The 17,766-nt window shown below is 41.7% G+C and overlaps 1 protein-coding gene across 1 annotated transcript in view; it reads right to left on the bottom strand.

The window, feature by feature from the left end:
• The window catches only part of LOC114873280 (teneurin-a), a 447,603-nt gene that overhangs the window by 36,715 nt on the left and 393,122 nt on the right, over positions 1 to 17,766 (bottom strand). Inside the window, 1 exon segment of the mRNA XM_029181455.2 lies at positions 85 to 365. Coding sequence (XP_029037288.2) covers positions 85 to 365 — 281 coding nt within the window.

The raw sequence follows: 17,766 nt of genomic DNA, 5'->3' as shown, positions 1-17,766 counted from the left end.
ATGAATGTTTTAACTTCGCATTGAAAAATCGACAAAGTTTTTCATAATTTAAATAATATTTAATGTAATAACGTTTGTACTTACTGGCGAAGTAAGCCAACATCGCTGTGAGCGCAACAGCCAGGAGGATCAGCGCGATCGAGAAACATTTCCAGGAACATCTATGCTGGCAGCGTTTGTCGATGTGAAAACGTGACGGCGAATAAGGTGAATAATGGGGCACCGCTGCTGCACGGAGTGGAAATCCTGGCATTACCATGGCTTGACCTTGAGCGCCCACCGTGCCTGTGCCACCATTTCCAGCGCCCGCACCCAAACCACCACCCACCGAGCCGACTGTCACCTGCTGTTGAGGTGGTGGAAGCCTGCAATAAAAAACCAAATCATCGTTATTACTGTCACGAACAAAATATATTTTTTAACATTTTATTACAATGGCATTAATAATTTGAAATAATAAATTTATCTTTAATAACCCATATTGAGGTATGCCTGACTGAATATGAGTATTTATACTGTGAATTTCAAAAAACTAATTAAACATTTTCTAAAAATGTTCAAATTAATAAAAGATTACATTATTTAATTAAAAGGGGGAAGAATAAATACCGAAATATACAAATTCTACCTCTTTTAATTAAAATACCTTTATTGACATAGAGATATGAAGCTGTATTAATTAATATATTTCAGTTGAGAAGTGTAGATGATAAATTAAATACGTATTAATACCTAGTATCTTTTGTCTAAATCCCTCCAAAATATTAAATATTAAATCTAGATCCCTCCAAATCCATCCCAACCATATCAAGTACTTTCAAATTAATTCATCTTGCCCCCTTCAATCATTCTCTCCATCGTTGATCATCCGTTATGCCATCGAAAAACAATGACAAAAAGAGACGAAGTGGAAGGATGAGTATAAAAAGAAGTTTATCCGAAGAAAAAAAGATGCGTAAGCACGATTGGCGAACGGTGACAACGAGACGGCGCGTAAAAATCGCTCCCATTAAGCCGAACGCGTTTGTGTTCAGCTTTCGACGAGGTTTTGGCCCTCTTGCTGGATGAGGGAGAGGGTGACAGGTTAAATCCTCGCCCCGTCCGACCTACGTCAAGGATTTTATTTTCATCAGCGATATTTATCTTCATCCCCGTATCGAGAGGTGGGCCGAATCTCCTTCAACGAGGGATGAAAAGGGCAACGTTGAAACAGGGATTCAATACGGAGAGTCTGGATGAATAAGAGGGTGATTCGTCGATAACCGTACGGACGTTTAGAGGACGTGTTCTATGATGCTAAATAAGGATAGATATACACAAATATCAATTTATGTCACCTTTATATTGTACCTGTATTAACGCTTTGATCATTATAAAACAGTCGCTTGGAAGTTTTAATAAAAAAATAATTTAATTTTTAATAAATTTGGTGTAGATATTAATTTTCACAATGTAGATAGATTTTCGAATATAATATTTACAAATGAAATAAAAAGAAAATAGAAGGATATCCTATGCATATTAATGCTTCATAATTATATATCTTTATTTTATTTTTCACAGTAAAGTAGATTGTAAATCTGAAACATCAACAAAATCACCCTCGGTAATAGGTCGATTTAAGGGAACCGCCGCTTAAATGAAACTCGAATTAAGGGAAACACGAGTACCGACCTCTCGAATCCCCTCAAATTTCTCCCCAACGAACAGGGGGAAAGAAATCATGCTCGAGTGGTCAAAATTGACAAAACAACTTGGCCTGGTTAACTGATCGAAGAAAGTATCTTGGTCCAAGCAATAGGTATAATCGTTGTTCGAGTTCTCCCCGATTTGAATAGCGAGCAGAGGCTTTTGGGCGAAATTTGCAAGCAGCCATGTTCAGTCCGCGTAATTCCAGCCCCTATTCTGATGCAACACCTGCCCACCCCCATAGTCCACCGGAATCTTAAGCGGAAAATTCAATATTGGCGCTCTGGGGTATTGTTAAGTTCGTGCCGGTTTTATTCCACTAGCCGCTTAGCCCGTTTTCATTCGTTATTCTTCCATAAGATTTCGAACAAAGAAGAGGGTGGATCGCGTATAATGCCATTCATAGCTACTGTTGATCATTTCGAGATTGTACGAGAGGATTCGACTGTAACCTTTGTAAATCCTGGATTTTTAACCCACAGAATCGAAAGAACGAGTTACTAATTGAGAAGAAAAAACTGGGTTAATTTGTTATTTCGATTATTTTTATTCTATTCATTTTTTTAAATAAACCAGTGGATATCTTAAAATACCGCTCTTCACGTTAATTTGTTCTCATCAGCTACCATCAAAAATAACGTTATGTCAGATTTGTATGAAAACTGCTCGAAAATCCTTTGAAATATCCTATGAATAGTATGAAGAGAGCGACAGCGAATATTTACGAAATAACATTTCAAAGCAATCTGAAGCTACGAAATCGCGAGGTCAGTTCAAAGCGTACATCATTTTTCTTCTTTCTCTTCCCAATCCCGTAGACCGGAAGGTTCTCGTGTTCGTCCCACGGGGTATCATTAAGATGTCTCACCTCGCGTCGCATAACGTATAAGTTATTTAACATAGCTCGACAAATACCATAAATAATCGCCGGCTCGGCTCTACTCGTTTCGCGGATCCTATAAACGTCCGCTCGCTCGTATTTCCTCGGGCAGGAAGCAATCAGACACGACGCAAAGAGGAGACGAAGAAGGAGAGAAGCGGAAAACGACATGGAAGAAGAAAAAAAAGAGAAAATAAATGAAAAAAAAAAATAAGAAAATATCACTGGCAAAAGTCTCGACATTCGTTGCTTTAGCAGAGCGAGCAACAGAAGAAGCGAAGAAAGAAATACCGAGTAATAAATATTTCTTTTTCTTTGGGATCATTAAGTGGAGAACAGACGGCGGCAGAAAATTAATTTACTAAAAGTATCGGCGGACTCGTCGCCGGGCAAAAACGGGACGGCGAAAGAAATTTAATGGGGAAATAATGGGAGTCTTAAAAGTTGGACGACGGCCAGTAACATTTTTCGAATTCGATGTTTAAATCATCTATTCAACAACGTATTGTACAACCTCCAGACGGCGGACCATAGAGAGAGCCACAGCTTTTTAATTAAATATAGTTCTTTAATTTAATTTCCTTTAAAAATTCTTCTTCTAATATTTATATGAAACTCTTTCATTTAAAAATGATACATTCAAGTTGAGATTAATATCTTTTATACGTTTTGTAACTTTGTCAATTATGCTTAATATTTTGCACCCTACAATACATATCTTTAATAACTCAATATAATGGTTCAATTTGTTAAAGCTTCATTAATCAATATATTAATTTTTGAAAATAGATTAGATTCTACTTTAACACCGGTTAAATTTTTTAAAATAATAAATCAAAATAAATTTTTATAAATTAAAATCCCATAAATTTACAAAAACTTATTATTAGTATATAATCTTACTGGTATTCAAAATCCTTTTATATTTTGTAATCGTTTAATTGAATTCGTAGCATTGACCAGCAATTAATATCCTGCCAGCCAGTATGTTCCAATATGTCTGACTATACTCGTCTATTTCTACTGCGAAGGCGAACGCGTTAATCCAGCAGCCTAACTATTACAAACGCGAAGTTCCATCGCGAGAATCGTGTACCATGAGCAACGATCCATCGAACGTAGCAGCAGGATAACCTAATCCATCGTATCGATTAGGAAATATAACCCAATTTCAGCTTAACTGATTTACTCGCGCAAACGGATTAAGCCGGTTCGAAGAAGGGGTCCAGGCAGTTAACGCACCAAATTGCTGCTTACTCCGTTCTTCCGTTGCTTTTCCCTCTGCATCCATCTCGATCTTCTCTCTCCTCTATCCTGCAGTACCCTAGTCGGTCGGTCGGACGTCGTCGTCGTCGTTCATCTTGTTTTCAGCTACTCCTACCCTTCGCTTCATTTGTCCGTTACGTGCAATCAGGAATCCGGTTGTTCGTAGTGAAACGGTGTACAGCTGTCTGAAGGTTCTTAACCTAAGCTGTATTTATTTGTCTCCGTCCGGAAAATTCACTTCCAACCCCACCCGCCACGTTCGCAATCTCATTAGGAGCTTTATCCGCGCCGCGGGAGTTGATTAGTGCTGCTCGTAACGGAATTGCGTTCCCGATCACGATTAAACGTTCGACGAATCCTGACCGAGCCGATTTTCCCCGCTGTCTTCTCTTCTTTCCTTTTCATTTCTCTCCGATGTATTCGCTAACCGAACGCGACAGAGTGCAACGAAGATTAATGACAAATTTCTGTTATTCTTCATAATTTTATCGGTGAATGATATCTCGCTGTTTGCGAATTCATGGAATTTTAATTCGGCACGAATTCAACTCGTATTCGAATATCGGAATATTCGTGAAATAAGAAGAATTTTGAGGAACGTTCAGCGGAAACGTTCCCAGGAAAATCTACCATCTCGAGAAGGGAACTCGCGAGGCGACAGGAGTCTCGTCATCGCGCGACAAGTCCCAGAGTACGAGGAGTAGTGGCACGTTCGAGGAAAATTCACGAGTCAAGGAATCCCTGGAGGCGTCGATAAAATTCCTGCTTTCGCTACAACGTCCCCGTGCTCGCGGCTGTTCAAGCAAAATATTCTAATTCGAGGCACGTTCGACGTTTCAGGTGGTTCTGTCGCCGTATATATCCACGTTTTCCTTCCCCGCTCAGTCACGATACGTGCCATCAAGTTTCAGCTAGTAGCTAGCCGCGTAACAACACCTACACCGATTAAGGGGACGAATTGTCCGGCCGTCTGATGTATATTGGAAGTTAAAAGGGTAATTGAAGGTGGCGTTGCTGTCACATATTGAGTCGAGTGTTGTCTGAGTGGAAGATTGGAGCGGGTGAGCCGCGAGGACGTGGATAGGGCCGAGCGTGTGATCCAATTATGATGTAACGAACGCGTCGTTACTCGGGACGCTCGATAACGAGACTGTATACAGCCTCTGAACCATGGTCAGACATCAAACGTTCTTTTCACTCGGGATCTGGCCACTTCGTTAAGACTCGTCCGTTGCCGCTGTTATTGCCGTTGCTTTTTGCGATCGCACGACGCTCGCTTTACTCTCGCGACAGAACAAGCATATTATCGTGAAATATTTGCAGGAAGAAAGAAAACGTCGGAAGCAATTTCGCTTACTTTATACCGCTGCCAAAATTGCTTCTCTCAAACTTTCACTCGCTTTTCTAAAAATGGTAATTGGTACATCGGTAATTTTCTGAAGAATCAAGCAATGTCTCGCTTTCCAATTATAAGCCACTGTATCAAAATTACGGAATATTCTGTTTGCGCGTGATTAGAAGAAAGAAACTCGACTCTCGGAGTGTCGAGAACAGATCGGATGGATCTTGATAATTCCTTTGCTTTTTCTTTTTAAAAACGTCTAACTAGCCCGATGGTACAGAAACGGTCAAAGGGAAGTACGGCGTTCGAAATTGTTCGTTAGCAAGCATAGTTTATTCGATCCGTGGAAATACGTTCGGACACACGAGAGCCAGAAGACACGGTCGAGTACGAGAGACAGCCAGAAAGCCGAGACGCGTTCAAAGAATTCTTCTAATAAAAATCTGACACCCCGTCGTCGCTTGCGAAAGAAAGGTAAAGTGACACAAGGATCCGTAACTCGACTCGGGGTCGTTCTCCCCGTTTGAAATTGAATCGTACTTCCAAGCGAGAAATAAAAAAGAAAAACAGTGAAAAGAAAGGAAATTATGACCGCTGCGAGGAGAATAATGAAGTCTGTCCCGTCCGATGGAGGAAAAGGTGAGACTGGACGAGAACGTTTTCCTTGTTACGGACCCGTTAAATGAAATTTATCGGCGGACGAGCCGATTTTTCGCTCGACAACTCCTTTATTTCTCGAGCAGTAGTTGTGCTACGAGGAAAATTCGCTGTAACTCTTCTGTCACATTGGCAACTAACGTTGCAATCCTTCCACGTCGTTTCCGTCAAAATTAATCGAATTCCATCGTAAAACGATCGAAAGATTAGCATAAAAATGGCAACTTAAAGAAATTAACAGATGGAAAATTGAAACATTCCGACAGAAAGGGTTTTAAACGAAGAGGTCTAATTACAAAGGTATCACTTTGTAATTCACCGTATCGACTCGTTCAAAACGATTCTCGACGCGACAAAGTTTCGATTGTAATTTTAATCGCTCGTTCGAGGCGCGTTCGTTCCCGGGTACGCGTTCATCGTAAACGTCGAAACGAGCGAAGAATTGCAATTAACCACGCGAGAGTCGAACGTCAGAAGAGCGTAATTATCGTGTCGGAAGCGGTGCTCGTTCGCGTTCCACGGTAAAAGAACAAGCGAGCCAACGTGACTGACGCTTCGAAGCCCGCTGCCTCTAACCGCGCCTTACCCTTAATTATTAATCTCGTTCTTTCAATATTAATTGCGAACAAATCCCTAACAGAAACACTAATGATTATAATTTTAATCTTCGTGCCGTGCGCCATGAATCATTTCACCCCTTCGAAATTTATTCTTCAAAATAATATTACCTTGGACAAAAACGTACCAACAGTGTATGCTACCCTCTTACGACAGGGGTGGTGCCTTTAAGGGTGCACTCGCTAATAACAGGCGCGACAGTGGTGAATATTCAAGGCGACGCCTTGAAGGAAAGGTCGACGTTATCGCGATTTTGAAGGCGTAAGAATATCCGAGGCTTTCGCGTTCGATGACCCACGTAGTTTACGAGCGTTACACCCCCTCGCGGCAGGGGCTCGAGGATCTCGTTTCCACGAGCCGCTCTTTGAATATTAATCTCATTCGGTAACGAGGAAACGCTTCGAGGAAAGGATTCACCGTCTGCCAGCCGGGCAAATGATCATTGGCCTCCAACCAGTTGCTTCGATCGAATGATGAACGATGTGTGCGCCTCTGTTTTATTTATTCATTTATTTATAAACAGTCGTGAAAACGCTTATTATGAATTTATTGCTCACATTATGGAATTAATACCGAATTGACGAATTCCTCGTTCCAATCCGAAATTCATCAACTATTCAATAAAGCAGCGACGCAACAACCGTGCCTCGAAGTTCTCATTTATTTATGTTACTACAGTTCGTATCACGAGACCACGGTAATAGCAATCACAGATATTCGATTAATCAATCGTATCAGTTTCTGGTAGATAGAGAAGTAATACCATTTCGAATCTTCGTGCTATATCGAGAGTAGAATCTTGTTATCCATAATTAACACTTTGAATAGCCTGCAGAAGCTGTAGAAAGTATTTTTAGGTGGTACTTTTGTTTTTAATTAAAGTAATAATTAAAAAAGAAATTTTCCTTATTACGAGCTGTAATAATGAAATTTTAACGGCTATGTTGAATAAAACGAAGAATAAACGTCGACGACAGTAAAAGATAGAAGCGTCCCTCTTGAAAATCGGTATGTCGTGGAACGATTATTCGAGGAATCGACGTAACTCGGTACGAAGTAGCCGGTTCAAAGTAAATGGCACTTATTAACTGAGGCCAGGCAGATGTACTATCTTTAAATGGATTCCGTGGCCTCGTGTCTCCGACAGTTGAACACGAGAACGGACGGGGCTAATGTCACTCGCAACGTTATAAAATGTGACACCAGGCAGCTGCAGTGTGCTCGGTAATACAATCCCGCGTAAATCCTGTCTCTTCTTCTGCTCCCTTCACGAACTACCGTGCTTTATTGCCTAGTCGTGTTAAAAGGATACCCCATCTGCGGGAGGTTACGTTACACAGTGAAATGCTCAGAAATTCATCCAAGTCACTATCGATGACCAATCGTACGCACATCTCAATCATTTATAATGCGTTCTAACAATTACAAATTGAAGTGACAATTTAATAATGTGGAACTCAAAGGATTAGTCGGTGAACTCGTAGAACAGCTACTCACCTATCGATTTCAATGATTTTTAAATATGTTGTAAAGTTCAAACGAGACGAGACAGTAAATGCGTAGAAATTCACGTTTCTTGATAAGCTATCGAAGGAGCCACCGCAAGTTGAATTTGGTTTAGGGACACTTTCGACCACCTTATCCGGCTATACCCGTTGACGTACATTTTTCTGATTCACAGCTCGGCAATCTGGTTAAATATTTTTCTCCCTACAATTTTCAGCAGCGGGGTTTCACCAATTGATACATCCGGACGGTGTGAAGTGTTAACCGGTCGCCTCTCACCTCGACGCGTTGCTTTGCGAGCGATCTTTCGCCCCTAACGTTCTACCGTGTCTCGTAATAACGTCTCCCATCGGACGACGTTTCTTCTCTTTTTTTTTTCTACGCGATCTCGTTTGTTCCCACCGCGCGTGTGTTACGAACAGCAGCCCCGAACGTGACCAGCTTCGATAATCTCACCTTCTACTACCCCTCAGTGTATTACCCCTCCTGTATTTTGATCCCATAGAACGGAACGATGGCACACAGCGATTTAAAGTTTCAGACGGTGATGTGCATGATTCGGGATCTAACAGGGGGGTCAAAGGCGGTGGATGATTACGGATAATGCGGATCAAGTTCTATGCAATCAGATTATCCATATACTAAGTTACCGAAGTTTTAAGTTACCTTTGGGCTCGTGGAAATTTGAAAAGTTTACTTCGCCATTACATCACGAAATCTTGTTTAATAACTTCAGTTTTCTTTTCTCTTTTAAGACGTATCGCGTTTACTCCGCTCGTATGCATTTGGAAAGATTCAAAGAGATTCGCGTGTATCATTCAGTATAGCCGCAAAGCGAAGGCGCTTTCAAGTCAGGCTCCGCGTAAGAGCAACCCCTTCGCCGCGAAGGGTGAGCACGTGCACTTTGACAATGAAAGTGTAGCTTTTTAAAGGATGCACGACGCGCGTCTAAGGAGAGAACCAACACGCTCGAGTAATTTCGTATATTCGTCAGAGTTTTACGTTTCCTACTTCTCGCTACGAGATCCATTAAGGAAATTTTATTTAAAAAATTAATCTACGATACCGAAGAGATATTGTAGTTTCTGATTTAAAGGCGAGAAATCAGTCACAAAGCGGTAGGTCGACGTGGTTTTCTCCTTTTTGTATCGTTAACACGGTATTCACACAGGTGAATACCACACGCGTACAACGCTCGAACGCGCGAGTGCTCGGTCGCGTTGTCGCGCGTGTATCTTACGCCTTGTGCCAGCTTGGCCGCGCGTAATATCCGTTTCAATTCGTTACCGGGCCATTGTCGGCGCGAAAATCGTCAGCATTTCAAAGTCATCGCTGGGACAGGCAGAAGCGAACCGTGTCAACGGGAATAATGCAAGGAAATCGTTTGAAAACGGCCCCGTGTCGAACTTGGAGGAGCCGTTAACGAGCGGCTCCAGTGGACCGTTCTTACCAGCGATTTTCTTTAACCTGCCAACCTCGTGTCGAATAAAAGAAGCCGTATATATCCTTCTTTTTTTCTTTTAAAAAATCCATGAATGTTTCATCGCAAGAGTTTTATGGACTTTTCGAGATTACATGCGTTTGTTTGTGATTTTATAATCTAGATTTTATTTCCCTTTTGTGCGGACTGAAATAATGAAATGTAAAAATATCAAAGTCGAAAGAAATTTAATTGATTATATTTTTAATATTTTTTCAATATAGAGTATTTAGTTTCAGTTTAATTAGCGATACTTTTTATGCTTTGCGTGTCGCACTAGGACCTAGAAAAGTTAAGAAGAGAAGAAAGAACAAAGACGTACAATTCTGCAGCATCTCTGTTACCCTTAGTCTCTCTTTTTCTCGGCACATCGCGAAGTTCGCGTCGAAGATCGAGCAAGGGGGATGTATCATCGGCGCGGCTGCCGCAAACTTTGCTGCTATTCGATCATCCTCCCCCATGCCGTGGTGGATGAACGCCGCCTGTCGCATTCTAACAATGCGACAGCCAACGACGATGCTACGGCGAACGAAGCCGCGAGTTGGGACGCGAACGTCGAAAGGGGCCGAAGGGGAGAATATTACACCACGTGTGCCCGTAATAAGACTGTGCACGTGACGATAATGCAAAAATACCTGGCCATCGCCCCTTCCTTCCCTTCCCTTCTGTTCGCCTTTTTTCTTCCTCACGACTTCGCGTTCCTTCGTTTTCTCGTTATCTTTTTTTGCTTCTTTATTTTCACCCTCTTTCCTCCCCCTTTCTATTTTATAAAGAAAAATAATATTTTTAATATTACTTTGTCGATCACTCGTTATAAATTTTCTCTTTAAACAGTACATCTGCATGGAATACCGTTTGCTAATCAACTTTTCGTCGAAAAGCAGCCGAAAAAAGATGATTGCAGAGATATTCGCGATTTCTCCGAACGGGAAACCGTGAGTCGCGTTCCTTTTACGAAACCTCCAAGTGTCCCATTAGCCTGGAAATCCGGGAAACCGTCGGTCAAGTACGGTTCACCGGAAACATGGAAACAAAACGAGTCGAGCTTTGACGTTTCCTCTCCGCTCTTCTTCCATGCTTTCAGCCCTGCTTTAGTCACTTCAGAAATCCATTGAATCAAATCTTTCACGCCGAACACGCAACGAACGTTTCGAATTCATGTATCTTTCGAAGGCTGCAGCTTTGAGAACTTTTGTAATTTTCGATAATCTTTGAAATATCAGAGAATCGATGTTCAGGGGAGTAATGTTGAAATATCTTCAAGAAATGACTGAACCTGATAAACGTTTGGTGAATTATTAGCTAGAAACTGTTCGAATGAGTTCCAAGCACGTGCGGCAAGTTTTGGATGTGACAAGTTTTGTGACACGGGTGTGTGACAGTTTGAATATATCACAGCTGACGAGATTGGAGAAAAGTAAGTAAAGTTAAGTCTAGATTGCAGTCGGATGAAATCACGGGCGGAGAAGCGAAGAGAACTATTCGTTTTTAAAGGACTTCGTGATCTAAGGTTTGCATTAACAGCGTAGAAAATTCAATGGAAACCCAAATGGCAGTGATTTTGTTTACCCCGACGAATTTAAACACGCTCGTCATAATACCCTCTCCATATTTCACCCTTTAAATCACCAGTCTGGCGCCAGAAAATAAATCGCCGCTACGAAACGCTCAGCATCCGCGAACGATCAAAGCGATCGTTCGAATAAATCGCTGGAAAGCTGCCCTCTTGCAACGGGACATTTCCGCGCGAGGAAACTCGATTTTATCCGAAGGAAAGATGGACCGACGGTGGAAAAATCTCGAGGAGCTTCGGTCCGGGATTCAACGAGTCGCGAGGAAGATGGGGAAAGAAGGGACGACGGCGAACCGTGGCATCGAAGCCGTCATTATTTTGAGTAAGAAGCGGGTAGAGGACGAGCGGACGGCTCGGCGCCGAGCCGACGAGCCGAGAAACGGCTCTGCAAGCCCGTGTTTTCTCTAACGACGATGATAATGCCGTGTTTGCACGCTCGCTACTCCGCCTGTTCGTCCCATTTCCGTGGAATAACAAATGCGAGCGGATCGTTACGAGGCACGCGACATTAGCGCGTGCGATTCGTCCGCAGCTGCCTTCAATGACCCGAGAAGCAGCCCTCGCGGACGAGTGTAATTGTTTGCCAGCTACTTCGTTTTCTTAAATCACCTCTTTCCGCCAGTTTTTTTCTCTCCAATTTGAGCAGAATGCATGCCTGTACAAATACGACTTTGCTCGAAACTGTACGTTTAATTACATTTCTTATAAACAATCTGAACCACCGATGGATAACAGTGGACGATCAAATTATTAGAGCCACTCGCATAAATTGACGATTTTTCATAAAAATTATTCAATCTTAAGTGAAAACACAAATATGAGAAACCTATATTCTCATACGATAACTAAACAACTATATATGAATATCACGAATCATTAGCAAAATGTATGGAAAATTAATCGTAATATTACAGACTCGAACGTCGATCGTTTCTATTTACGCAATTTTCACCCCACATTTCAAACAGCGTAATCTACATATTTACCCTAAACTCGAACGCGTACACCGGCAAGTTCATTGCGGTGGAGGAAAAAAAAACGGGAATTAGGGTGGGAATTTCGTGGAAACAGTAGTATCGCCACAATTACGGCAAACGTTATTACGAGATAAATAATATTTGCTCTTGATATAGAGTGGAACCCTGGGTGCTCTTCAATCGACCATTTAGTCGTGTTGCCTGTCTGTTGTCCGACACGGAATATCTCTTGTTAATCGACCACCTACTCCGCATGTAATAACATTAATTTATCTTTTATCAGCTTTCATAAAACATCCTGGAACAACGTACGGTGCGCCACGTTCTTCTATTTGTCTCTCAATTATTTTTCCATTATTACGAATGAAAAATATACAAATAAAGAAAAGACTTTTATGATTTTTCCAAATATTCATCCGAAGATTATAATCCTTTGTCTGTGATAGTGGAACACGACCGGGCCGCAAAATCACGTCACGAGTGTCATTAATGCTCGTTGTTCGTATACCGTTGTGCAATCATTAACACCGGAGCCGGATGAATAATTAGTCGAAGAGAAGTTAATGATAGCCACGGGCCGAGATAAAAAGCAAGCAACACGCGTCGCACGAATCAATTAATTTCGCTCGCAGGCCGACTCTACGTGACGTTCATTAATTACGTTGCTCGCGACCATTCCTCGCGATTCTAATAAATTTCGAATTTCGACTGCTTCTGTCCTCGTTGTCGCGCAACGTCGTTAATAATTATGTTCGATGATTACGCGTATTAAAGGTAGCGATTAAACGATCCCACTGCGTTTTGTTCGGCCAATGTGTTCAAGCGTTCGAAGCGAAATTTCTACGACTCGACGATGGAAATAAATCATTGACACCGTCCAAAGTAAATTTTCAAACGAGGATAGAATGTAAAACTAAAGCAAACGGAGCAATGATACATCAGTTGGAAAAAAACGTTGCACACGTACTACACAATGTCCCCTATAATTACGTTAATTCGTGATGATCATCGAATTGTCAATTAACAGAGTACAAACATTCTGCAGAATGCTGGTACGATTCAACGAACGTTTCCCTCCTCGAACTCGAAGCTGTACTCCATTTGTGTTCATAGTTGTGCACGCAGGCCACGAGCTGCCGAGTAAGTACACAATATTCGTGGCCGGAGCTTTCAAGTTAATTTAACACCAACTCGAGAGAGTCGAAGCAATCGTTTTGCAATCGGCGTGTACAACTGGATCGATAAGAACTTTCTACCCTATTGCTATTGAGAAAGAAAAAAAAAAATCAATGCTTATTCATTTGTAATAAAAGGAAATCTAAAATTAAAAGATCCATCAGCGTTCATTTAGCATATATTAGACAATGCCATAGGATAAATTAAAAATAATATTTTTTATTTTATTATGTTATTAAATGATTTGTTTAAAAAAGTAGATAAGAGTCATCGGAGTTAATGTAAATCGTCTAGATCAGATCCACGATAGAAACGGTCACGATCTTCAACCGTACGAGAAGAGCTGACCTCTCCGGTTCGTGAGTCAACTGCAGCCCCGGATAAATCTAATTTCAAGGGTCACGATTGTTCGTTGCATTATATATGCTCTGTCTGCAAGACAGTCCCTCAAGCTGGCCTGTATTTGGACCGTTCTATCCGAAGTGATTCTCCACAAGGAACGACCCACGTCTTTCTTCTGTCCAATTTTCTTAACGTCCTCTTTCGTTTCCGATCAGTGGTAAAATTAGTGGCAGCCATCGGATTTTTCAAGTCACGTCGATTTCAAAATACCTACTTCATGAAATTTTTTTACAATTTACTTTGATGAATGCACTTTGGGGAATGCACTTTCATGGTTGCAGTTGTTTAGTACACAAGATTGCATTCATCTTCATTTTCATGATCATTTGAATACCGAAAAATTTAAATAACAAAATCAGGAATTCATGTTAACGTCCATTAAAGTGTCAAGATTCATTAACCCTGGCGCATCAATGTTTACAATTAAGATAATCATCTAATTAAGTGTCGTTAGTTATTATTTTCGGATTTCTGAATAGGATTCTAGGATAATATTCTTTGTGAAAATTATCGAATATTAAATTAACTTTTGAAAATCGTATACCATGAATAATCTAGTTTTCCGGATGCGCATGATTTTTGAGACGCTCTGTACATCACACGTATTAAACTGGTGAACAACTGCGACTGGTCCGCAGGAACTGCCACGTCGTTTGCTCGATAGTAAGTGGTATAAACTAATTTTACCACGGCTCGTAAGTGTCAGGATCGCAACAGCCCATCGTTCCCCTTTCGCTTGCTGCATAATGAACTCGAAAATCGCTTCATCCTCGCGAGCTTTCAACTTCCGACCACGGATTCTTCCGTTCTATCCCATGCGGTGTTCCTCTATTAATAGCGTCGAGTGTAGCTTTCTTCTATGTCACGCGCCATTCATTCCAGCCCCGAAGGGGAGAGGAACAAGCCCGATGATAATTTACAGGCTAAAACGCCACTCATTACTCAACTTGTTGAGGCTGTCGAGGATCTGTTGACAATACCGTTCGCTGGCCCTTCATTCATCGTGTTACACCCTTAGGGCGTAAGTTGCTCGAACAACGATCATACTTTTTACCGAGATGATCGATGAACCTTCTCTTCGGCTCTGTTCGTGAGATAAGTGGATTTCGTCGTTTTATGCAAACGTAGACGAAGGTACGGAGAAGTTTATAAAGTAACGCGTTTAACATCAAAGTGGTCTCCATTGACCGCCATTAAAGCGCTTTAACAATTCAATGGACGTATATTTTGTTAAATATTATCAACTAATCGATATGAATTTGTGATGTCTTAAAGGATTCATTGAATTAACTGTATCATTTATCCGATACGATAGAACGGTGTTATTAAATAACTTCTTTTCAAAGCTCTATATTGACACGTATAAAAGAAATCCTTTAAACTCTGGCCAAGCGAGCGAATCCTTTCTATTTATTGCCCTCAAACTGTGCAGGCGGACAAGATTTATGACACCCGGAAACCCAGCTCGATTCGTTGCAAATCTATCCACCAGCAATATTTCATCCGACCATGTACTTTACAGTTTTTCAGGAACTTATCCCGGATATCTCGAAATAAGCTTCCTCTATCGATCGATGCTATTCCATCACTTCAACGTATTACCAACGACAAACAAGGAAATAATATCCCTCATTTCATTTATGTACACGTGTATAAACTATCAGGCTAAAGGGTTGAAGCGATTCGCACGTACACGAAACTTTCGCATACTACATATGAATGAATCCCTCCCTCCATTCATACCGCTTCCAAAAATACCCCTCGACCCATCTTTCAGAACCTCCGCAAATGAATCAAACGCACCGATGTATCACAACTCGGAACGAGCGTTTTTTGTCGCGAAAGCTAATTCCGTCGAGCGGTGTAAATCAATTCGAAGCACGAGTAAGTCCTCCCCTCATTAGCGACGCGAGGATGTCTTTTCCGCGGAGCGAAAGACGAATTTATAAAGACACACCGCTCCACTTGCATCCTGTTCCAAATATAAAGCCGCGTGCACATTCCACGAGCCAGTGATAGGAAATGTTCACTGGAGTATTTAAATTGCTTTTTTTTTTAAAGACAGTTAATTACGACTTGGATCTATGAAAAGTGTATCATTGTATTGTTACAAAAAAAAATAATGAATTTTAATTCGAAAGCGTTAGTGAGCTTGCGAATTCGTTTGGTGTGTACGCTACTTAAGGTACGCATACCAGGGACCAGCGGTAGACACGAATGGTCGCCGGGTGGAAGAGGGTATTGGTGCTCCTCTTGGCGGAAGCACTATTTCAACGTAATTGTCGTTTCATCGTTCCCTCTCGTCCGTGTCGTCTCCGAGCGGAGTACATACCATCGTCACCGAAGATTTCGTCTTGGTCTGCACCGTCTCGACCGTGTGAGCTTCGTACACGCACACAATGTTACCGCATAGTTGCGTCTTTGCTGGTAGACACTTAGCTAGACGAAATTAACCATGGGTACACCGAGTGCCGACCGTTTGAATACCCGCACGAGGAAGCTGCCAGAAAATGACGAGTGCTCAGCTACTTACTAGCTTCCGGTGGCGAGCTCGTATTACTCGTGGCTTCGTATCGGTTTAGAGAAGCAGCCTCGGAGGATCGTGAGTGATGTTTAGGCGTATAACTTGTTCTCCAAGAGCTTATTCACAGATGTTGTCTATCAAATTACACGCTCTATCCTGATCCATGATCCATGATCTAGATTCGATAATAATTAACTTTTGCACTTTAAAAGTTATGATCGTCGATTATTTGAAGTTTGAAATCACTTATCGCGATTTAGAATTTAGCTAAAATACAGAATAATTAATTTAATTTGTTATATTTTAAGGGTAGTGAAAATATTAACAGGTCCAGGGATAAACTAACAACGGAAACTTTCGAAAGATCTCCAAGATTGGATGGGTACTCGAAAATCAGAGGCAGCTATTATGTTCTTCGTCGAAATAAGCTTCCTCTACCGATCAATGCTATTCCATTAGTTCAACGTATTAACGACGAACAAGGAAATAATATCGCAAATTAGAATTTAGCCAGAGTAAAGAATAATTAATTTAATTTGTTATATTTCAAGAGTAGGGAAAATATTAACAGGTCCAATATAAACTAACAACGAAACTTTCGAAAGATTGGACGCGTACTCGAAAATCAGAGGCAGCCAGTCTGTACTTCGCCGAAAGTAAGCGCGTTTCGTCTTCTCTCGTGGGACGAAAGAAGAGAACGAAGCTGAGAAAGCGACGGGAAGGTCCGACGATGCAAAATGGTCACGTAATTCTCGCGGAATTATTCCCCTCAGCTTGCTGACTCGCAGGACGCTCGAAATATTATATTTCCACTCGAACTTCCCGAACTCCTTGCCGTCGGTTCCTGCGCTGTTTGCGCGACTCGCTAAATTATCGTCGACGAGGGTTGCGAGAGAAACTCGACGACGGAACGTTCTCCTTCGTCGTCTTTCCAACGGACACTCGGTCAAAAGTTGTTCGTCGAAGACACCGTGGACAAACGTCTTCATCAACGATCTTAACGAGACATCTCGCGGACTTAATTACCTTTCTCGTCGGCTGCATTTCTTTTTTTCTCAATTCTACACCCCTAGATTTTCCGCTCAGTTTCGTCGCCGGAAACGAACGCAACCCTCCCGTTTGTACGTTTTATCGCGACTGTTAATCTTCGTGGAAATTATGACACGAGCATAGACTAATCCTTCCCCCCTAATTCCTATCGAAAGGGGGTTATCTAAACGTCTATTGGCATTCATGACGGATCCGTCTGTCCTTTTGTACGATGCGCTCGCGTCACAAGCTTCACCGTTAATAATCTCTCGAGGGATTGACGACGCATCGTGCGATTGATGTTGTCTGGTTACCTCGTACAATGCGACTAATACCGTTTTCGCTCGCGTGCTTTTGTTACCAATCGGACGCGCACTACCCTATCTAGCTACGGCTCTCGTTAGCCTATCGAGATCGATCGAGAATGTCGCGGAAATATAATGGTAAAAGGGCGTGTAACGAGTACGACACGGTTCTCTGCGATCAACCATCCATGGATAAAGGGACACAAGCCCGAGTGTCTGGTGTTTTGAAAATGTCATTTCTTTGGGGAGGCTCTATTTTTCCGGTGGTTATTGGTTCGGGTAACCGGCGACACCACAGTGAATGGTTACGCATAAAGTACCTTTGAATGCAAAGCAAATTTC

Source organism: Osmia bicornis, chromosome 4, assembly GCF_907164935.1.
Source record: "Osmia bicornis bicornis chromosome 4, iOsmBic2.1, whole genome shotgun sequence".
NCBI lineage: Eukaryota > Metazoa > Arthropoda > Insecta > Hymenoptera > Megachilidae > Osmia > Osmia bicornis.
Note: the sequence above shows the minus strand (reverse complement) of the source record. Positions and strands in the feature narration are given on the sequence as shown.